We start from the raw sequence: 24,029 nt of genomic DNA, 5'->3' as shown, positions 1-24,029 counted from the left end.
ACACATTCCCTGCTTTTTTTTTTATATTATATCTACAGTATGTGTGTGTTAAGGTCATAAAAGTACAGTAGAAAACGTACAGTAACCATCAGCATGTCAGGGGAAACTCGGTCTGTTTCCGAGCAGATGGAGCTGCTGTCAGATTTTCAGGTGCAGATCCACCTTCAGACACCTGTTCTGATTCTTGTCGGCTTTGAGCTGGAATACTTTATTTTTTTTTCGTAGCATACTCAGGGCTGAAGTTTTCTTTTGTCCAAGCACGATCTAATGAGAACATAGATGTTTGTCTCCGACAAAGTCACTCACAATAGCATTTCTAGGTTTCTGCGTGTATGGACTCCACATGTGCACTCAGCCAGGGTGGATTTCTCTTTTTTTCTTTTTAATAATGCTTTTGTAGCCCTCTTCGATGATCAAAATGTGTCCTACACATTACTTCTTTTTTTTTTTTTTTTTTTTTTTTAGGTATCCACTGACTAGATTTCGTTTGAAAATCCTATGTTTTTTTGAACAAATGAAGCGCTACATCAGGTACTTAGAGAGAACAGTGGGTGTACAAAGTGCACAGCAGTCACTCTAAACTGGAGTTCGCATCAGTCCTCCCATCTCATGTCTGGTTATGTGTCGACAGTAAAAGCACTTTTGTGAAGGTTTCGGTAAAGATCATGCTTTTGGTTTCATGTTGACACGGTGTGTATTTTCTGCTTCAACTGATGGGTGCACTTCACAGAGGTGTCATTTAAAGTTCCCGTCTGAGTGCTGCATTAAATAGCTTATGTGATTTTACCTGTTTCTTCGACCATTAATGTTTAATTGATTTTGTTTTGAAATAAAAAAAAAAATATATTATTTCAGAACATTAAAAAAAATGTGTACACGATTAAACAGTCCATTGATCATGTAATATAGAAACACATAAAACCCTAATCCATGTCATTAGAAGCCTTGCAAACTTAAAGGTCCCATATTATGCAAAATTCACTTTTTAATCATTTAAATCCTTATATTTGTGACTCTGGAGGTCCCATCAGTCGCCAAAGTGGGAAAAAACTCATGTTTTTGTGGTCCTCCTCAGTCTAAGTACAGGAGATAAATCACGCAATGTTGACTTCCGCGCTCCTTGTGACGTCACAAGATGCTAAATTCCTGGAACTGTTGTCTCGCGGAGCTTCCGCTTTGTCCGTAAAACAAGCAAGAGTGCTGGCTAGGGTAACAATATCCAAAAAAGTCGCCAAAGTCCGCACAGCACAGAGTCCTACACAAACTTCCAGCCTCAGAGGATTTATCTGTCCAGTGGATGATCACTTTTCCAAATGCTAACTGCTGTTAGCTCCCAATAGCCACTGTGGCTGATGTCATTTCCGGTCCATTAAATTTAATTTCAGGGTGATTGAACTGCTGTGGTGCTTCATCCTTATGGTATTTTGACCAAAGCATGTCACAGACATGTTCATTAGGACACCAGGGAACTAGGTTCACTTGGAGAAATAGGGTATAATATGGGACCTTTAAAAATTCCCACTGCATGTTCTGTGTTGCCTGGAAACGGTTACAAGCGGGCCTGACACTTAAGTGGTTGATCCTTTTATGGTGTTAGTCACACATTACACTCATCATTGGTGAGAACTGATTTAAAAAAAAAAAATCAGTGCATTCGAATGATTCATACTTTTCCAAGACAAAACTTCATCATGAAGACATTGAACAAAAGGAAGGACACGGAGCAAACCGAGAGAAATAATAATTTTTCTGCCACATTCTATTAAGGGTGGCATCTTAGTTTTGGCTCACTGATCCATCTCAGATGATCCGTCTCTCCAACATCTGTCTCCAATTACTCTTCTCTTTGCTTCCACATCTCTCATCGACTTAACGGGGTCTGAGCAAAGATTTGCATACAGCATGGCAATAGGCGATTAATTTTTTTTCTTTTTTTCCCCCCACTTTCTTCCTGGAGAAACAAAGAGAACTAATGACAGCTGAGGGTAATTAAACAACAGAGAAAACAAAGAGAGGAGAGGAAGTGAAGAAGTTGTCAAATCGCGTCTCAGGGGAAGGAGGCGACTGTTGCTACTAGAGCGCGCAGTCGGAAAGAGTGCCTCGCGAGGGATTGATGCCACCTGCGTGCCAGGCTTTCATCATCTGAGATTTGGCCATGAGCATCTTTAGAGAAGTGAAATGATTGTTCACTGATTACAAGACTATGACAAGTAAAGCAATTTTGGCTGATGTGTGAAAAGACAGTACTTGTGTACTAAACACCAAAATAAAGGATTTAAATATAGGCTTGGACTTATATTTCATATTACAAACATAAAGCTGGTAAAATTATGCATGTATTTTCTAAATGTTTAAATGGTTACATCACTGTACTCGCACTACACATTCTCCTCACATAGTTTCTGTGAAGAACTGTCCTGAAACAACCTTCCTCATGTATATTGATTGCAGTAAAGGAAGGTACTCTTCTGTGCTTTGATTGATTTGCTTGCACCTAATCTTATCTTCATTCAGATCTTGACATATCTGCAAGAAGCCAGCTCGTGCAGACTGGAGGGAATATTTGGCAGGGGAGCACAGTGTTTCATTGAAATGCTCTCTGATTTGTCAAATGAGGTCCACATAAAGGTAGAGCAAGTTAAAAAAAAAAAAAAAGAAGAAGAAGAGGGAACAAGCCATGGCTTAAAACTGCAGTGCATAACTTTTAAATGTAAATGAAATCTGTCAGTGAAGCCTTGCTTTAGTTAATGCAAGACATGGTATAGTAATACGCCACAGCTGTATTTAGTTGACAGCCAGCTGGCTGCAAACTAATAGCCTCGCTCCAATCACAGCCACTCTCAAGCGATTTCATTTAAATAACACTTATCCCTCGCTCATTTCCTGCTACATCATTGCTGCCTCACACTGCTGAACCAAAAGCAAAAGTATAATATTTTCAATATTCGGTGTCAGGCTTGGAATTACTCTTTGGGGAGTTTCCTGCATTGAGGAAGAGGGAGGAAGAGAGTTCTGCAGTTTTCATGTAAAAATACTATTTAAGGGTGACCATATGTAAGAATGTGGCCAAAAACGGTTACTACATTCAAATTCAAAATACTGAGTTCTTTTAGGTTCCGTCTTCTGACATAACTGGCAACCCGTGGTTGCGCGGTAGCTGAGACTCTACTGACTGCAATGATTGGTAGACGGCGGTAGGTGGCGCCACATGCCAAAACATGATTTCAAAACATAAACATGATTTGCAGTCTGCAAAATACTTTTTTTTTAATGCAAATATTTTGTCTGTACTGTTGTTGTTGGTGAGTTCAGTTTGTTATATGAATATTATTCCTGAGTCTGTGACATATAAGGAGGATTTGGCCCTTTGCTTTAGATTTATTACATAATGCACCTTTAACAAAATAATACACTCTAGTAGGCGGGGTGTGCAATGAGCCCGATGGCCATGTCAGTGAGATATGTATAGTGTGACGTTGTACCGGTCAACAGACAACAACATAGCAGACAACAACATATTGTACCATTTCTCTGGTACACCATGGGAAGGGTACCTGAATAATGGGCAGGTTGGGGCCGGTCATTTTTGTACTATTCCTAATGGAAACGTCAAAAAAATACGTACCATACCCAACCCAACTGTACCAAAATCAGTGTCATCTTCCTTTATTAGGGCAATAAGTTTCCTTGAGAAGTTTTCACTGTTGCAACTATACTTCATCAGTGTATTCCCACGTGTCAGACAAAAGCACACAGTCTCTCATGTGAGGAATATTTCACATCCTTTCCTTTAAGGCTAAATCCTGAACAGGGGACACTTTTTTTTTTTTTTTTAATGTGCCACTTTAAAACTGTTTTGTAATCTAAGATGTAATTTCTGGTTGAGGATTAAGATGGATTTTAAAACGTGTTTCGGTTGAACCTTGGAGCAACATGAAGAATATACTTTTTTGCAAGTTTGATTTCTTTCCAAGCAAGAGGAGAGAGATAGAGCGAGAGGGGGAAAAAAAAGAGAGAGAGAGAGAGAGAGAGAGAGAGAGAGAGAGAGAGAGAGAGAGGACCCTGGAGTAGTTTAGCCATTTTGAAGTTTCAGCGTCGGCTCTGAAGTCAAACTGTTTGAACCATGGATGATAGAAGGACCTCTTGAAACCTGCCGAGACGCTCGTTGGGCCAGTTCTCAGTAATGTAATTGGAGAGTGTTTTTCTGGAGAGGCCGTCAGAAAGTGTATGAGCTGTTGAGTACGTTCGACCATGGACACACAGTCCTCTAAGTCCACACTTCATGCTCCTTTCTTTCATCCGGCTGATTATGAAGGAAGTGGACTGACCTTATTCTGCTTTTCTTTTTCCTTAAATTCAGGATTTAGAAAGTGTTCTTTTGAATAATGATGTAATGTTTAGGTAAAAGAATCGTACCTAATGACACTAACCCTAACCTGTTTGACTGGCTTTGTTTTCTTTTTGGTTAATAATCAAAACCCTAATCCACACTGCCCTGAATGCCCACATTACGGATACACGCTCTTGACCCAACAGGAAGTCGTCCATTTTAAACAGGAAGTGCACCGTAACTTTGCTATACGTTGCCCAATCTGCTCGAAAATTTGAAACGGGACCAGGGACCCATCATGCGCGGGGGTGGGGCGGGGGGATGGGGGTATGGAACATCCGTCAGGAGCAATGTGGGGTTTAGTGTTTTGCCTAAGGACACATCGGCATGTAGACTAGCAGAGCCAGGAATCCAACCCTCAACCTTCCAGTTGAATGAGAGGGTTAGTTGTCTGCCAAGCAACAGACCACAGTTTGAGACTGGGTCCAGACCAAATGTGTGTGTTTCACAGCTGATGAGGTTGTAATGCTGGAACATTGTGTACTTTCAGATGTGTTTGTGTTTAACGCCTCTATATGAGGACGTCCAATGTTGTTCTAAAGCTGCAAATCTGTGTGTTTTTCAAAAGAAAACGATGTTGCAATGATATGAGTAGAATACACAGTATGATATCGCTATAACCGCATGCATTTTGTGCCTAATGAACCACATTTATAACCAGGAAATCATTTCCTCACATTTGTTAGTAGCATTATGTGCAGATGAAAAACACAGATTTTCTTTTGAAAAAAAATACATACCTTGCAAAACCTAGAAAATACATTTTAGTTGTATGGTAACTGTCATTTTTAGGAGACGGTGTTGATCACAACATAGCTAGTGTTTGCTAGGATATTTAAGCAACCAGCAAAACGCACATTATGCGAGGATGTAGGAACAATTAGTTTGAGCTTAGCTCTTGTTTGAATGGTGACTGAAAAAAACAACAAAAAAACACAAACGGCTCCAAAAATAACTCAGGCTTGTGGTCCTGTGTTGTTGTGGCTCCATTAACTGAGCTCCTCCACGTTCACAAAAAAAAAAAAAACGTTTACAACTGAATAACAAGACACACAGAAGCAATAAAACAGCAACACAATTTCGTTTAATTTCGTCTTCTCACTGAAAAAGGAAGTTGAAAATGAAAGGGTGTTTGTGATGGGAAAAAAAAGAGATGTTGTCTATGTATGTGTTCATAATATGAGTCGGCATTAATGGTTGTTAGTGTCAACCTTGTACTGAAGAACTGGCTAAACCATATTGCAGTCGAAAATGTGTATACAGCATTATTATAGTGTATGGACCTGGACCTGTCAGTTTGTCCTTCTCATGATTCAAACCACCTTCAACACAGAAAACAATGGCTACTTGAACGTACAACAGGGTGAATGTCAACCCCGTCAAAGCCTGCGCATTTCTGCATCGCCTGCTTTGGCACTACTGTATGTAACTTCTGGTTTTGGGTCCATGCCACGAAAAAAGAACTACAACATTCTATCAAGAGTGCTTTACCTGCATATGAACACAGGACACCACGGCTGAACATGAATATTACTGTATTTGTAAGCGTAAATAGATTAACTTAATTAGCACTTCACCTGGAGTATGGCCCTTTGCCAAGTTACTCTATCGTGCAAATGTGGTTTGTGAGTCGCATAGAGGTCTTGCCAAGATAATCCACTGAAATCCCACTTCACTTCAGCACTCATTTGCCAGTGGCATTACATTTCTGATAGGGACAGACTGAAACTTGAAGCATTTTGGTCATAGGCGTTGGGGTGGCATCTAACAACTGTTCTGATGCTTGGCAAGTCATTTGTTAAGTAAACAATTCATTGACTAGTTGGATAACATCCAGTAGAGGGCACTGTGAACATAGCTTGAGGTAACAGAGATTTCTCCGACTGAAATCTGGAGACCGCGGACGTAACAAACTTTGTCACCGATTTTCAATGTTTTAATCCTGAGAAAGCACAGACCAGACCATCCAGGACCACACACTTGGCGTCTAATCCAAAGATTTCAGGGATGGGATTCCAGGGATTTGGGATCTCACAGAAACTTGTGTGTGACTTCAGAATATAAACAGACATGGTGGCTGGTGAATAACTGTTTTGCGCTCGGAAACGCGAAGAAACTGTGGACAAAGTCAGGGCTGAGAAGATGGAATCAACTTGGCAACATCAACTCGCTCTCATTATTCGTTATTGTGAGGTTCTGCTAATGCCCCAGTCACTGTTCAGTAGTAATACTTAGGATTTGAAATCGGTGAGACTCAATGTCTGTTAATCCTTCACACTACAGATAATGTGCGCCCATGATTGTCCAATCTGGCCAATTAGATGGTTTGTGACAGAAAAACCAAGACGAAAACAAAATACTAATAATCCATATTTTCACTAAAATCTCTGGCCCACACAGTTACGAGCAGAAAGTTCCAAACCGTTTCATGAGCTGCTTAAACGATTACAAGTAAATTAGAGAGCCGGCCTTCAACACATTTCCCCGTCTGATCATGATTTTGTATTCTGTAAACAAGTGAACTTCATCCAGTTAATAAACAGATGCTCTGCATTTAGAGTACTTAAGTGGTACATCACATCAATTCCTCCCTATTCACTGGTACATTGTCGCTGTTTATGAAACACAGCTGCTGCTGCAGGCACCAGCAACTTATCATCACAGGCTCCAGCATCCTTTTTTTTATTATTATTATTATTGTGGGGGGTATAATTCCTTTTATGTGATTCTATGCTATGTTGCTGTTGCTAAAATTAGTTTGTTTCAATGGAATCAAAAAGCCGGCCCAGAGAGAAAAACCCTGCACTTGAAGATGTTTTTGTTGATTAAATGATGGCATGTTTGAATCAAGATTCAAAACCCATTTGTAAAACATTTCCGTGATTTTCCTTTGAAAAGGAAAATATCTATTAACTATTGCGAGACTGCGAGAATAACGCACTCCAGTCCACAATATTAAAGACTTAAGAATTCAACCTTTTTCCTTCTATTTTACTGTGAAATGTGTATTTATTTTTATACATAGTGCTGCTTTTTTATGTTAATCCATGCAGTTTCGTTCATAGTAAGAGAAGTAGAGCTGCAACAAACGATTATTTTCATGATTAATCGAGTAATTGTTTGGTCCATAAAATGTCAGAAAACGTTAAAAGAATGTTGATAAAGTGTTTGTCAAACCTGGAATAATGATGTTTTGTCCACAATCCAAAATGATTCAGTTTTTTTATGATTTCTTTATTATATAGTGCAAAGAAATGAAGAAAATAATCACATTTAAGAAGCTGGAATGATCAGAAAAATCTTGTTTTAATCATTAAAAAAAGCTTCTTAAATAATAGATGAATCAAGTAATTGTTTCAGCTCTTTCTACATCAGTTTAGTATTTGTCATATTCCACTTGCCATCTTCTTCGAAATGAGCAGATATAGCAGACCTTTGCTGACACATGGATGCAGAACGTATGACCCGTGGTATGAATTATTGCAATGGGCAAAACTGATAAACGCGGTTAATGGATTATGACGATGTCTATGAGATTCACACAGCTTTAGAGGTCACTGCATACATGTTATGCATCACTGATCATTCCTTTCAGGTATTTTCCCTCCTAAATGTAGTGGAAAAAAGGAGGTATATCTTTATTGTTCAGTTGTAAGTTGAGAGTGATTTTTCCTTTTAATTCCCTGACCACAAAGCCAATATTCTGTTCTGTTCAATTGAAAAGCAATAATGAAAAGCCATAAAATTATTCCTCAAAGTAATAAAACACCCCTTCCACTCTTTTTAAACTTTGTAAAGAGCAGAATGTGCCATTCTGATGCCCTGCAGTGAATTATTGCACTCGCACACGAACAGATATGCGCACACACACACACACGCACGCACGCACAGACCTCAAAATAAAACTCTATTAAAGTTAATGGTACACCAAGTGCAAACTAATGTGTGAGAAGAAAGTGTGTGTGTGTTCATATCCTGAGGCGACTGTGAGTGAATTGTCAGCAGAGGTGTCAGGATGTGAATATCACATACAGGCTGTTTATTTCCACTTTTCATTTTTTCTTTTTAAATGACACCACAAAGCCATTGTTAACATCATGCCCTTACACTTTAATGAAACTAACTGTGATTGTCACTTAAAGTTGCACTGACCTTCACTTTCTTGTTAACTCCATGCTACAAGTCTGCACTTCTTTTTTTGAACAGTCACGTTCAACACATTAAACATTTAAAACGTGTCCAACACTCGCAGGACCTGCACGGGATCCAATAACGATAACGGCAACAAGCCGTTTAGGCTCGTGCATCAAGAGGGAAAGACAAATTGAGACAGTAGAGTTTAATCTCGACTGTGGTTGTGTAATGTATACTGATGTGAATGGAACCAACTTCACATCAGTAGCTTTATAAATCTTCTCATGAGACATTTCAGTGAAGTTTACTTTACCATTTTGAATTACTATTGGAACCAGTGTGTGCTGTGCTGACTTTGACTTTGATTTTTTTTTTGTATCCCTGCTTCCTGTACAAGTTACACTAATTGTTACACAAAAATAAACCAAAAACTACAAAAAAAATCCCTGACAATCGCAAAAATATACAAAAAAACAGGCAAATAATTAGGGATGTGAATCTTTGGGTGGCTCACAATTCGATTCAAAATAGATTCTCGATTCAAAAATTGATACAATGCATAGTGTGTTAAGGCAAATTATGGCATCAAAACAATGCAGTTTGTATAAGATAATGTGATAATGTGATCACACAAAGGCAAACTTCATTCAAAACAAATAAAAACCTACTCACTGTACAAAAAAAGAACTTGCATGAATAAAGCTTAGGCTAGCTGCCTTTTTCTCCCAGAAGTACACAAATAACACAAACTGGTGTTTTGTGTGGTGTTTCTCAAAATAGAAATAAAAAAAAATCTATTTTTGAAGTTTGTGAATCGATTCAGAATCGTGGATGATTAGAATCGCGATTCGAGTATGGCACTCGAATAAATGAATAAAGAGTGGAAATACTGATCAATTATACACTTCCCTGGTGTATCACAACAGAACGGGAAGAGGAAATGCAGGAGACACTTCCTGACACACAGAGAACATAATCTCATTAAAAAAAACCACATATTTCTTAATATTGTTTATACCTAAATGTCCTTTTTCCTTTGTGTGTTTCTTTCAGGTGAAGTTTGGCCGCTTCGGCTTCGTCTGGGACGCTGCCGTGCTCGAATACGTCGCTAACAACGACGAGGACTGCTCCTTCTACGCGGTCAGCAGCAGCGCGCCAGACCGCGGATATGGCATCGCCATGCAACATGGCAGCCCCTACAGGGACATTTTCTCTCAGAGGTAAGAGTCGCACGCGGCAGCCTCCTTGTTTGTTGTTTGTTATGTAAAACATGCTTCAGGTGCACAATGATGGAGCCGTCGCTGTTTATCTCAGTCATTTTTAGGTTGAGAAATATCCTCTATGGCTGCTTCACACTCATTTTAGCGACTAAAACTGAAAAAAGGTTTGCCCCTCTGCAGTGCTTTAGAAATCATGTAAATGGTCGATTAAAGTATAATCGAGGAAACCACTGGCTCACTTTGATGTTTGCCTAATGTGATAACTCAGCCTCACCAATAAGAGTTAACAGAGAGTGATCCAAGCTGTTTATCTCGCTGCTGTGGCGCACCATGGGCCTTTTGTTGCTTCAAAGTGTCTTGTGTATCAAGACAATAACTGAATGTTTTCATTCAAACAGTCATTTATTCATTCACTCACTGTTTTTATGGTGACTTATTAGATTATCTTACACTATATTGATCCCACACGGGGGGGAATTGACTTGTTACAGCAGCATAATGGAATCAGAGGTAGACAAGTGGCAAAAAAAGGGTAAAACTGAGAATAAAGTTGTGATAAACTCATAATATTACAAGAAGCAAGACGAGAAATAAAGTCTGATTTTCCAAAAGGTTTCTTCATTTGTGAAGTCCCAAACCAAAATATAATTTGAAATGTCATCGTGACACAGGCTGCAGTCGATAATTTGAGATTTTGCGTGAAAATTACGACTTTATTCTAAGAAAGTTCTGACTTTATTCTCATAATGTTCTGACTATATTAGATAAGATTAAAGATGAGCAAAGATTAAAACAAATGTTTTTCTTCTGACCTTTCATGTCAAAAAGTGCAGAGGCATAGGATCAGATGGCAGTGAGGATGAAGGAGCTGCAGAAGTGCTCCGTCCTATCACCGAGAGCTGCTTAAAGCTCCCACAGTGTCGACACGACGGCCACTTCAAAGCTTAGAAATGTCTGGTGAATAATCTCCCAGCTGCAGAACTGGCATCATGTGCTGTGTTGGCACGTGTCATCGCTTGTTTGCATTATTAGTTATTTTAATGTCATATTGTGATGTAAAGCACGTCAAGAGATTATATGTAGATAAGGTAGCTAAGATGTACAGCGAGGCATCTTTCAGCTGGAAGGTTGAGAATTGGATTCCCGGCTCTGCTAGTCTACATGCCCAAGTTTCCTTGTGTGTGGGGGTGCACGTGGACATCGGGAACTTGAATTTCTGCCCCATCTGTAGGTGGAGCATTAAGCCCTGCTCACCAAGCAGAAAAAACATTTAGACAAAAGAAGACAAAGATATTCACCCGAGCCTTGTAATGGTACATTCAATTTCTTTGTCTCAGAGCTACAGCTGACCAACACCCCTTTCCTAACACAAGATACCAGGTTCTTTTGTGTATTCAAATTAGGATGTCTAGACTCAACTTGCATCCAAATACAACATCCTGCAGTGGAGTCGACTCCGATACCTGCAGTCGACGTGAAGAGATGTGAAAGCACGGCCTGGGGGGGCAGACCCCTTCCCAGACAAAGAGATCTGAAAGGGATGTTCCCCAGGTATAAATGTTTAAGTCTGACTGTGCTCTGGGTCTTTCTTCATCTCAACCACTCGTGTGCAGATTGACCTTTTCTTTGCAAAGAAAATAAAACCTTGTCGGCCGGGAGAAGTCTCTTTCATTCTTCACCAGCGGCAGAAGAGAATATCCACAACAGCCTTGACCTGGCAACCCTCGACCTGGCTGACACCCCCGACTCCCCTGCCCAACGGACTTTTCGGCTGATGAGCCGCTTGAACCAGACGTGTGCGAGGGAGCTGTAGCATCATTCTCTGCTTCTCTGGTAGGAATGTGTCCTATTCCCTGCGTCCAGACTTATACCGCCATCTGATGGTGACAGGACCCTGACGTGCAAGTATACCAGGGTCGGCGCCGATAAACTCAATAAAAAATGATGGCGCAGTTGACCGACTTGAATTCAGGCCTTGATGTCCCAGCTTCCCAAGGTGAACTCAGTGAAAACATATTTATAGGTGAAAAAAAAAAAAATTACATACAAGAAAGTTATGAACAGTTCTCCAATAACTCTTAACTTAGGCAACAAACCCAAATCCACAGCTGAGCTTGCAAACGCAGGCGCTACCTTGATTTGACGTTTTGCATCCCAGTAAAAATTCACGTTAAGTGTTTTCAAGCATAAGATCGCTTGAGGTTGAGGGTAAACAAAAATATGTAATGCTTTCATTAAGCGGTCACGCTTTATATCAAGTTAAATAGTCGGTGCTTGTGCGCGGTAAGCGATGAAGACACATTTTTATGCGCATCGGCCAAAGGCCATTAGCAGACTGCGTGTGTGAGCGACGGGCCTCTTTTATCGCTCCATATCCGGTGAAGCGTTTGCTCGAAAAAATATTGCCTATCATTGCTGTTATTAAAATAAACAGGCAATTCGTTGACGGGTCATGTTTTCAATTATTCCTCATCAGGAAGTCCGTTTCAAACATTGTACTTAGATTAAGCCGCTGTGGTTCTTAACAAGAACAGACAGGAAATTATCAGAAGAGAATACAACCAGAGTTACAATTGCTTTGATTTTTATAGTTTTCATTCTAACATTATTAAATTATTAGAGAAATGAAGGACTGAGAGAAAATTGCCCGACATCATGGAAAGAAATGTTTGATTTTGCTTGGCGGGTTGATCGTGATAGGCCTTACGACTTGTTGATGCGTCTTCATTTTGTTTTTTTTTATCTTCTTCATTTTCCATTTGAACAAAAGAAAACAAATCTTACACTAATAAGTTACAGGATTAGATGGGTTTTTTTTGTCAGTAACATGAGTGACCACCACTGCATCTGAACAGAGCTAAGTCTCTCTCGTAGACCAGTGGTGGAGCAGGATTTTAAAGCATCTCCTTTTTTTGACAGAAGCCAGAAAAGTTGCTAATGTAAATATCCAGCAGCAAGTCTATATGTGCAGAAATGAGTTCAGAATGCTGTGACGGCGCGTTTTTCACTGAGGGGAAATCTGGTTGGAACTGAGCTCGAGTGTTATGATGTCTACAGATCACAAAGGCCACTGTGTCTCCAGAAATGACGTGAGCTCGCCTTTGTCCTTGTCAGTGCGACACTGTATTGCAGGAATCGTATCCACTAAAGAGGGATTTTTAAATCTGCAGGGAGAACCCGGGAAAAAGCACAGGCAAAAACAACTCGAGCCTGGGGGGAACTAAATAAGCAGTCATCGACTCAGGTTGTCTGAGACCACAGTCTCACTGCAAAGATACTGCGTCCCATATAAGAGCCTTGACATGACATGACATAAAACACACCATGACAGAAAGAATGATAAACTCACCCTCGGGCTTTGTCTTTGTTTCAGAGCAGCGCGTTTTATATATCGTCTCTGTGAGGTTTTTGATTCTGGTTTACATAACATTTGTCATGGATTTGCTTTCTATCTACCTTATTCCTGGAGGCGCTACTGGAGAAATGAATTCATGTGAAACTTCTGGAGCAGAAGTGGAAGAAGCAATAAACTATAATTATTTCCAGTGGCAACACACAGAAGCAGCTGCTGTGTGGCTGCAGGATCGTGCTGTTCTTGCAGGACATGAAGCATCCTGCACCTGATGTTGAAACTGGAACCCAACCTAGGTTATGTGGGACACTAATGTTCTGACTTTAACTTTAACTAGGGGTGGGGAAAAACGTAGGTTCTTAGATGCGTCGCGATTCCGACGTGGGCGTTTCTAAATTAAAATAAGATTATTTAAAGGGGACATTTTATGCTAAATTAACTTTTTAATCATTTATTTAAATTCTTATATTCGGGACTCTGGAGGTCCTATCAGTCGGCAAAGTGTGAAAAAAGATGACACACTCATGTTTTTGTGGTCCTCCTCAGTCTAAGTACAGGAGATAAAACACGCAATGTTGACTACCGCGCTCATTGGTACGTCACAATGCACTAAATTCCTGGAGTTGTTGTCTCGCGGAGCTCTGCTTTGTCTGTAAAACATGCAAGAGTGCTGATGAGGGCAACAGTGTCCGAAAACTGGAAGTCTGCGAAGTCTGTGAAAAGTTCTATTCTTGGCTCCACAGTGCAGCACAGAGTTCTACACAAACTTTCAGCCTCAGAGGATTTATCTGTCCAGTGGATACATGTTATATATGACAGCAATGTGCCTGCTCGAGCCTGCAAATGATCACTTTTCCAAATGCTAACTGCTGTTAGCTCCCAGTAGCCTCTGTGGCTGATGTAATTTCCTGTCCCTTAAGTTTCTTTTTACTTTTTTTGACGTGGGCCTTTAAATGTTAATATAGTTACAAAAAGGGTGGAACTCCTGGAACGAAGTGCAGCGTCACCCGAACACTTCATGGGGAGCACACACTGTTTCACTGACATGGCGATGGGGTGATTTAGTTTACTTTTTGTCTTAAAATATGTGAATCGCGATTCAAGACGTTGCTTCTTTACAATGCAGTTGTAACTTTCTAGTTTACACATTTCATTTGGTTTAATAAATGATAATGGAAATTAATGAAACTCTAGCAGTGGGTAAGTGGTGAGTGATCACACAGTGAGACAAATTTTGAAAAGACTGATTGAAAGTGCATCAAGATGCATCAATTAGTAATTGAATTGTGGCCCCTGAATCATAATCCAATCGTGCGGCACCTAAAGATACCCACCCCTATCTTTAACCTTTATAACAAGAGAATTTAAGCTGCTTTTGTTCCATTACTGTTAAAACGTATACACAGGCACAAACTACTCTATATAAACACAAAGTACTCACAATTTATCCTAACTTTGACTCATAAGAAACAGATGAAAAAAACACATTTTGTAAAGCCTGAATATGTAACCTATTAAGCCTATAAACTTATTTTAAGTCAAGTCAGTGAAATATTTCTAAATCACACAAATATATGCAAATGCCATTTAAAAAAAAAAAAAAAAAAAGATACCCACTTATATGCAGGTTCTTGGCGTCAGTGATGAAGTATACACTTAAGATAAGAGAGTCATGCAGTATAAGAGGTATATAAGAAGGATTTAATTTGTGGCGGCACTGAATAGAAGCAGAGTAAAATACCCTCAGATTTACTCCTTTGTTTTGTGAGGACGTGCAGCACCACTGTCTGATTGTGGAAGCGGGGTTATATTTGTTTGGCACGATAAAACAAATGACCGTGTACATGTTTGCTGCTGTTCTGTGATTGATAGAGACGGCCTGAGTCAAAAAAACAAACAAAAAAAAACAACACACACACAGTGGTGTAAAGGATTTGTCCGCTAATAATAACTGACAGATGCTGACAAGTTGTTTTGAAGTGCTGAAGGGGCAAGGTGGTGAAAAAAAAAAAAGAAGCCCGTTCTCACAGACTTGTGTTATTTTTTTCTCTCTCTCTGTGTGTGTGTGTCCGCGGGCATTGATGTGAAAGTATTAAGCTGAAGATTTAATCCCATGGCATACGGACATCTTGCTGCAGTCTGAGAAGATAAGCTGTGGAGGCCAGACGCTGTATTGTGAATATTGAACATGATTACTTTTCAACTTTTTTTTTATGTCGAGATATATGAAGTATCTATGGAAGACCGTTTCCGCCACTTGGGGATAAAAAGTCAAAATTATGAGATAAAAATTGGAAATTATGAGAAACAGAGTCAAAATTATGAGATAAAAAGTGGAAATTATGAGATAAAGTTAAAATTATGAGATACTTTCTCAAAATTATGAGATAAAAAAATCTAAATTATGAGAAACAGTCATAATTATGACATCAAAAGTCTAAATTATGAGACACTATCTCTCAAGTCATAATTATGAGAAATGAAGTCTTAAATTTGAGACTTTCTATCTCATAATTATGAGATAGTATCTCATAATACTATAATACTCATAATACTAATTATGAGATAGTATCTCATAATTATCTCATAATTTTAACTATCTCATCATTTCGACTTTTTATCTCATAGTTTTTACTTTTATCTCATAATTTCGACTTTTTATCTCATATTTTCGGCTTTGTATCTCGTAATTTCGACTTTAAATCTCAATTTCGACTCTTTATCTCATAATTATGACTTAGTATCTGCCAGGTTTTTCCCCCAAATGGTGGAAACAGGCTTCCATAAGTATGTTTTTGTATTATCAAATAGGTTTTGTGTGCAGAAGACAACTCTTGACTTGAGGTTTTGTGCAGGGATGCAACAAATGAAAGGAAGAAGCTTATCAAAAAGGACGTTTGCAAATGTCATGTTCGTCTACAAACTAAAATTATTCGTTTAATTTCCTTTTTTTCTTTACTGAGTAAAGAAACCAGAAAATATTCACATTGAAGAAGCTGCAAAATCTCAATAGTTGTTGATTAATTTAGTCATCGATTCATCAACTCCAGCTCTACAATAACACGAATACAGATCCGAGTGTGGTCCTCGCTCTGTGTTAAATTCAGCTGCAAATATGCATTTATTCATCCGGCTGAATTTTCATCTGTCGACTTCTAAACCTAAGCCAAGACACAACACCGTAGTGTCTGTGGAGAGACTTATTCCAGCGGATGCTGTCTGGAACACTCGAGGTGGTGTTTTCACAGCAGTGGCAGTTGATTACCGCAGTCATGGATGCATCACACCTCTGGAGAACATGGGTTTAATTTGCAGCGGCGAGTTTTCAACAATCCCTCTCTATCTTCAGCTACTATCTCTCAGTCTCTTCTGTCTGACTGAGTGTGACTGTGTGTGTGTGACACCAGAAGTTAAATCATTTTAACGCCGTTAATGTTGGCTGTATTAATTAACCATTAATGTGTTAACTTTGACGGCCCTATTTATCACATATTAAGGAAATAATAATAAGTAATAACATTGTATCATGGTTTGGTTTTGGTTGATTGTTGCTTATGTATTAAATATAGGATGCAGCGTTTAACAAGACATTGATTTAAATGAAAATAATAATTATTTATATTTATATATTTATATATATATATATATATATATTAAAAACATATCAATATGTCTATTTTTCACTTATTTTAACCATAAAAGGACCTGAATGCCCATTTTTCCAGAATAACTTTCAATATCTCGCAATTATTTACAAATGACTGCGTGTTAAAATGGTGTATAAACAATTTAAAATGAAGAAACACACAAAGGTGTATTTCGAAAAACACTGTAGTTGTACATAAACTTTAACATTTAAAAATTTAAACGATATAAAGTATATTTAAAATAGCATTTGTTTGAGTTTATGTCTCAATGTCCAAAAACAGGCCAAGAAATGGAAACTGATGCAAAGTGTGGTTTTGCAAACGCGTCTGCGGCGATGCGCTTGGTGTTCAAGGGTTAATTAAACTAATTGAATAAAAACGGACAGCTTTTACGGCTAAAGTAAAATCATTTCCCTCCTGAAATTCCACAAACGAGATCCCCAATCTTTATATTTCCCCTTAACTACAGAGCAAGGCAGTGCAGTAATCCCTCAACTCAACTTTGCTTGCTCGGTCTATGAGCTGATTTCCATGACAGTGCAATTTTAGGTTTAGCTTCGAGGAGACAAAAATATGACCATCCGTTTGTCTTCTTCTTCGGCTTCTTTTGAAGTTGTGATAAAGTTATTAGGGTTTGATGTGACTAATGCAAGAATCAGTCATGTCCTGTTGAACCCAGATAATGCGTCTCCCTGTGCATTTGTTCTTGCAAGTCTTAAACGCAGCATTCAACGTGTGCACTTCTCATCCTTCCTTCCTCCCTTCATGCCACTGTACAGTCTTGTTTATATTTGCAGTGCACTGCAGACGACGCCGTGCACCCTTAGAATCAGGCACGCAGGCGTTTAAGGTCAGCTGCGTGCATCAATATGCGAAACCGCTAGGCTGCATACAAATGAACTAGCCTGTGGATAAGCAGGAAGTCAACGAGTTGCATATACCATAACGCATTTAGCAATATTATCACTGTAGTAAATGAATACACCTGTATCTGAAAGTAGAGAGGACGGATTTCATCTATTCTGATGTAAGCATTATCTGCGTATGAAGCATAGGTAATATAGTAAGTTATATAAGTGTACCTATTGTACAGTGCAGCTGAGGGACACATGTTTAAGGAATTTTATGTAAAGATCCTTCACGTCATATTTAATATGATCATCTTGTTGCCCATAGATCTGTGAAGTCACACAGGGTTTGATGCAGCTTAAGTGGCATTAAAGCGCTCCGAGCGACGTATATATCATACAGTATATGCGCGGCTCGTGAAAGTGTTTGTTTTTGATTCAGTCACTATCTTGGTAAGCTTCCACATCAGCAGCTCTCACGACAATAAAAACAAATCCCAGCGATAGTTACAAGAAAAAAAAAAAAAAAAAGCTGTTGATTAATGTGACTTGAGAAAGTTTGATGATCGTGAACCTTGAAAGTGAAAGCCAGTGAGTTGTGTTGCGCTGGAGTTATTCCTTGGAAATGTGTACGAGGGAGATAAACTAAACTGCGCCCACTGAAGGACACATATAAGTGGCTTTTTAAAATGTCTTTGTAAATCATACGTTTTAGTCGCCGCAGAAGGCTTGTAAACAGAGGCGCACAAGCTGGGAATGAAATAGCCGATTTTTGGTTCTGTGAGCTCTCTGTCACAGCTGCCAGAACTGTAAAGTGGTTCAGATAAAATAGGGCTTTTTTTTAACAAGTTTCTCATATTGGGCCTGTAATCGGCCAATATACATTATCATTACACGAGAACCTTTCAATATAATCAGTTCAACCCTTTTAAAGGAAGTTTGCTTTGTGTTTGTTGTAACCATACATGGAAAATGTCCTCTGTGAGTAAGTGCTTTTCGACATTTTTTTCAGAATAACTTTCAATGTCAGGCAATTATTTACCATTGTTGGTAAAAAAAAAACAGCTTTTGCAAAAAGCAACTGGCCGTAAAATCCTCCTAATATGTCACAGAGACTCAGGAATAATGTTCATATAACAAACTGAACTCAGCCAAAATATTCACATAAAAACAATTTTTTGCAGACAACAAATCATTTTTATGTTTTGAAATCATGTTTTGCCATGTGGCGCCACCTACCGCCACCTACCAATCATTGCAGTCAGTAGAGTCTCAGCTGCCGAGCAACCACGGGTTGCCAGTTACGTCTGAGCTACAATGGCGGAGAAAACGAAATCTAAAAGAGCTCGGTATTTTTGAATTTGAGTGTAGTAACCGTTTTTGGCCACATTCTTACATATGGTGCCTTTAAATTTGAAATTTGATCAGTATAAAACTCTCAGTCTCAGTCTCTCAATGTGCAAATGCACAGGTGTTCTCCCACTCTCTCCTCTCTGCGGACAAATACACTGATTGTCTGGCTTCTTGAAACAGCACCAGTGAAATTACCGTAATAACCATAACCGCGTTGCTCTTTGACGTGCAACTGCTCAGCTTTCAGAAACCGTCAGAATTTTTCCGATAGCACAAAACGTTGCGTAACTACGGTAATGCAAAGTGTGCTCTGTGTTAAAGGGTTAATTCATTTATTTGTCAATGGACAATTAGTCGGGTTTTGTCATGTGGTTCCAACTTTTCCATTGTACGGATTTTTCCCTCACTTTTCTAAACATAAAACAATTTATGCAACACATGTAAAAAAGTTACCTCTAAGTTATCTTGGAGCTGAGAAATAAATAAATAAAAAATCTACCACTAGCAAAACTGACTTAACTTCAGTTATTTTTATTTCCCTTCCGGGGGCCCTGTGGAGCCAGGGACATATTGAGTTGAGCATTGCTATTATTTTTTTTTCTTTCAGGTTTATATTTTCTGTCTCTTTCTATTTCTTTCTCTGTTTCGATTTATTTATTGTTTTGACCTTTTCTATTTCACCGTATAACTTCAAGTTCACATTTTTTTCTCTGATCCCATGGGAGAAAAAAAAGAACGCATGGCAGAGTGGGAGAAGAAACACTCGGATATAAAATGGGGTTTGCACTAAAGGTTAAAATGTATTTCTTATTTTACGGTTATAGTCCCCATTTTACTTTCCTTCAATAACCATGTGGTTCTTAAGTCCTGAAAATCATCTCCCATCCCAAAGCTCCAATAATTCCCATAAATGTGCATATGTGTGTGTACGAGTGTGTCACATTTGAATGAAGAATTCTAATATAAACACGAATCACCTCAGCAAAGTTGACTTTTCATCACAAGGAGGTTTCTCGCAACATTTTTAGTGAATCAGTGCAACACCTAAGGCTCAAAATGTCCATAAAAGGGCCAGAACATGGTTTTTTTTTCCCCAGAATAACTTTCAATATCTGGTAGTTATTTACAATTTAGTGCTGTTAAAATAGTGTACTAACAATTTAAAATGAAGAAAAACACTGTAGTTGTACATGAACACCACATGAACACATTGTCTCAATACAAGACATAGACTGGGCAATAATGACATTAAGACAAAAACTATGTACAGGCTTTTTTCCAACTCTCTCCTCTCTGGTGACAAAGACGCTGATTTGCCGTCTTCCTGCCACAGCGCGAGTGAAACGACCGTAATAACCGCATGTTGGCGTTTTTATACGCTCGGTGTCAGAGGGTTAAAATTAGAATAGTTTTTGTTAACCTGAAACCCTCTATCTACAAAAGAGTTCATGTGATTCTACAACAGTGACAATGTTCCACGTGCCAATCAATTGGTTTTATGTCAAACGTCAATCGAATCTCCTCGGCTCCTTCTGTATGTGATGTTTTCCTAAGCTCTCGTCCTTAAACTGTCAAGTCTTCTACTGGCTTAGAATCCATCAAAATCGAAGCCCACACATTTAGGCCCCGTCCCATTTCTCCCCCTTAAAATTTCCACTTGATTTGGAGTGCCCTCAACCTTAAATTCCGAAAATTTAATTCTGGGACACCACAATATGCAAATTAGCGTAGTGAACGTAACGGAACGCGCTAACTCGCGTCACATGTTGACAATTCTACCGGTGGAGCGTGCCACTACACTCTCGAAGCACTCGGCGAATAGCCGCTAGCTAGCTAGTTAGCTAGCTGCTTTCATAAATCGTCAGTTATTTTCTGACATTACTGTTCAAAGCTCAATGCTCCTTTGGATGTATATCACATTTAACACATTTTGACATTGCAACGTGCTTATTTGCGAAAATATACTTACAATGAAATCATTCCTCTGCAGATGTGTGGCCGCCATCTTTGTTGAAAAAAATCAGCCGGCTCGCTGAATTCACAAAGCATCATGGGTAATTTCATCTTACCCATGATGAGGTATTGGGATGGGGTGGATTTTCTCTTTAACTCTCGATGACTTAATGATGGCTAATGATTTCATGACGTCTTTGTGTTGTTGTTGTTTGTTTGTTGTTGTAGTTCGTCTTAATAATCTGTCCCCACTTCACCCACCCGCTGTGGCTTAATGATGTCTAATTGAAAACTTTCGTCAACAAAGTGTGTGACATTGGACCCCGAAAGTGCTAATTGGAATAATCGAGCTTTGCAAACTTGTCAGAGCCAAAACCCATGGGAATATCAGCTTGATTATCCAGCGTCTTGGGTCTAAAGAGATGCTGTTTACTGAGAGGACAACACGGTGGCTCCGTGATGAACACTGGTGCTTTATGTTGGGACACCGGTCCTGGTTGTTTTTTTCGTGTGACGGCTTTGCATTTAGCGTTGGTGCATACAGTACAGACTCGGACTGTTTATGCGTGACATGCGTTTGACTTTTTTCGCTTGACATCACCATGCTACATGGAGCACAGGAGTTTTCTGTGTCTCTTGACTGTGCCATAATTTGTCCAGTGATGAAAGAGAATGTCGGGGCTTTAAAATCGGGAGGGGGGTTACAACAATTACAAGATTGTGTGTTTGTCAGAGGGAAATGGGGTGAGTTGGAAAGTTCACTCAGCTCAGACGTTGTAATTTGCACTTGTCGCGCAAAAGAACTGGGTTTTAGACTCGCGATTTATTATAATTGTCCAGTGACATGAGGCTGATATGTCATTTAGAATTTGTTTGTTATCCTCTCTTTAAGATAAGATGCGGGACGAATATCCTTTTACATTTCCTCATGTTTATGATACTCGTTTAGCTTTTTTATTGTTTTTTTGCTAATGCTTCTGTTTGTTTGGGGTTTTTTTTGGAAAAACCCATTTGCAGCTGTAATAATAGCCTCACTGTGGGACTAATAAAGGAATATCTCATTTTATCTTCGCTGATAATAGCCATAATTGTGTACTGAGAAAAGCAACATGTTTTAAATGATTGAAATCACCAGGTTGTCTGATAGTGTTCAACAAAATTATGAATTGGAAAGATTTCCTCTTTCGCCACCAGTGCTGGAATCTTCCTTTTGTCTGAAACAACGGACGACAGCAGTGTGTGTTAGAGTGAGGAGGAGACTGTGCTTCAGGCGTCAGTGTGTTATTGATGTGTGGCTGTGGGTCAGTGGGAATCAGTCTCCTATCAGTTGTTACTAATAATCAGGAGCAGGTGCCGTTCGGTCACTGGGTCGATGATGCCGTGTCTCTGTTCCTCACCAAGAGTCACTCAATGCCTTGAAAAAGTGATAAAGTGACTTGGATGAGAAAAGTAAGTGGCTGCATTCCAGGTCAGTGTGTAGTTCTTCTGTCACCTTTATTTTTTTCTCCACTTTATAAGAGGTTGGGTATAAACAGCAATGATATGTCAACAGTTTTCTTTTCGTAGTTCTTAAATTTTGTAAATGCAACAAACTATCATTCCTTTATATAAATAGTATATCTATATAACAATATTTTATATGTGATTATCTTTATTTTAGGGGTGAAATAGGATTTATGGCGCTAGATTAAATGTATTTGTGTGGAAAGGGAGCAAAAATGGCTATTTTCCATCTAAAAGGTGCAGAATTCAATGCAGAATTTCCATAAGGGGGTTAATAAAGTATAAGAAAATAAAGGTTGCAGCAGACCCCTGGGTTAGACACTGGTCTATGAGGGTCCTCACTGTGAATGCTGCGCCAACGTGTGTGTGTGTGTGTGTGTGTGTGTGTGTGTGTGTGTGTGTGTGTGTGTGTGTGTGTGTGTGTGTGTGTGTGTGTGTGTGTGTGTGTGTGTGTGTGTGTGTGTGTGTGTGTGTGTGTGTGTGTGTGTGTGTGTTTAGTTTCGTTTTGTATTTAATCACAACGCGGCAGCTTTGGCTCATTCTTTGAGGCAGGTCACAAAGAGGAAAACACAACATGATGAAGAGATAATAACCTGGTGATTCACTGGTTCTCCCTTATCCTTACTGGCAGATTAAAATTAGGTTGAGCAGTGCTTTTGCTTGTAGTGGTTTGAAATCTAAGGACACTTCAGTGGGTTGTTTGCTTAAATGGGGCCTCTCTAATCTCTTTGGCCATGTTCAGACCTGGCATTAACATCCAATCCTGAGAGATGTGATCACAAGTGGACACCTATAAGTACAGCCACTCACGCCGTGCATTAGAATGCATACGCTGTGACCAGGTGTTCGCGGATCACTTCCCTGCTCAGTATGCAAATAAGCACTTTCATCGTTTCTTTTCGAAAAGACCAAATTATCTTTTTTTTTTTTTTTTAGCCAGTCTAATCTATAGATGGTTCATTGTGTGTGTGTGTGTGTGTGTGTGTGTGTGTGTGTGTGTGTGTGTGTGTGTGTGTGTGTGTGTGTGTGTGTGTGTGTGTTCTTGTACTTGCGCCATACTGAGGACCAGTGAGGGTTTTTAACCAACAAAGTGAGGACATTTTTATGGAGTGAGGACATTTTGGCCGGTCCTCACTTTGTTTTCATTGAAATCACTTCCTTAGGTTGCTATAACATGCTATACTCAATTTGTAAAAAAATAATAATAATTCAAATTTTGGACGACATAGTATATAGTATGACTTTTTTTTGTCAAATTTTGGACCAAACATTTTGCGTCAAATTTTTTCCAAATTTTTTTCAGATTTTGGACCAAGAATGTTGCGTCAATTTTTTTCTTCATATTTTTGATCAAACATTTTGGGTCAAATTTTTTTCTTCAAATTTTGGACCAAAAATTTTGCATACATTTTTTTTTCAAATTTTAGACCAAAAATTTTGGGTCCAATTTTTTTTTTCAAATTTTGGACCAAAAATTTTGCGTCAATTTTTTTTTCATATTTTTGATCAAACATTTTGGGTCCAATTTTTTTTTCACATTTTGGACCAAAAATTTTGCATACATTTTTTTTTCAAATTTTAGACCAAAAATTTTGGGTCCAATTTTTTTTCAAATTTTTGACCAAACAT

The 24,029-nt window shown here is 38.9% G+C and overlaps 1 protein-coding gene across 1 annotated transcript in view; it reads left to right on the top strand.

The window, feature by feature from the left end:
• Positions 1-24,029, top strand: part of grid2 (glutamate receptor, ionotropic, delta 2) — a gene marked incomplete at both ends in the record, with an annotated part of 423,554 nt that overhangs the window by 378,859 nt on the left and 20,666 nt on the right. The window contains one exon of the mRNA XM_083904505.1: positions 9,578-9,744. Within this exon, the coding sequence (XP_083760631.1) occupies positions 9,578-9,744 (167 nt within the window). The remainder of the gene's footprint in view (positions 1-9,577; positions 9,745-24,029) is intronic.

This window comes from Microchirus variegatus, assembly GCF_963457635.1.
Source record: "Microchirus variegatus genome assembly, chromosome: 18".
NCBI lineage: Eukaryota > Metazoa > Chordata > Actinopteri > Pleuronectiformes > Soleidae > Microchirus > Microchirus variegatus.
This window is presented reverse-complemented; position numbering and strand designations above follow the sequence as displayed.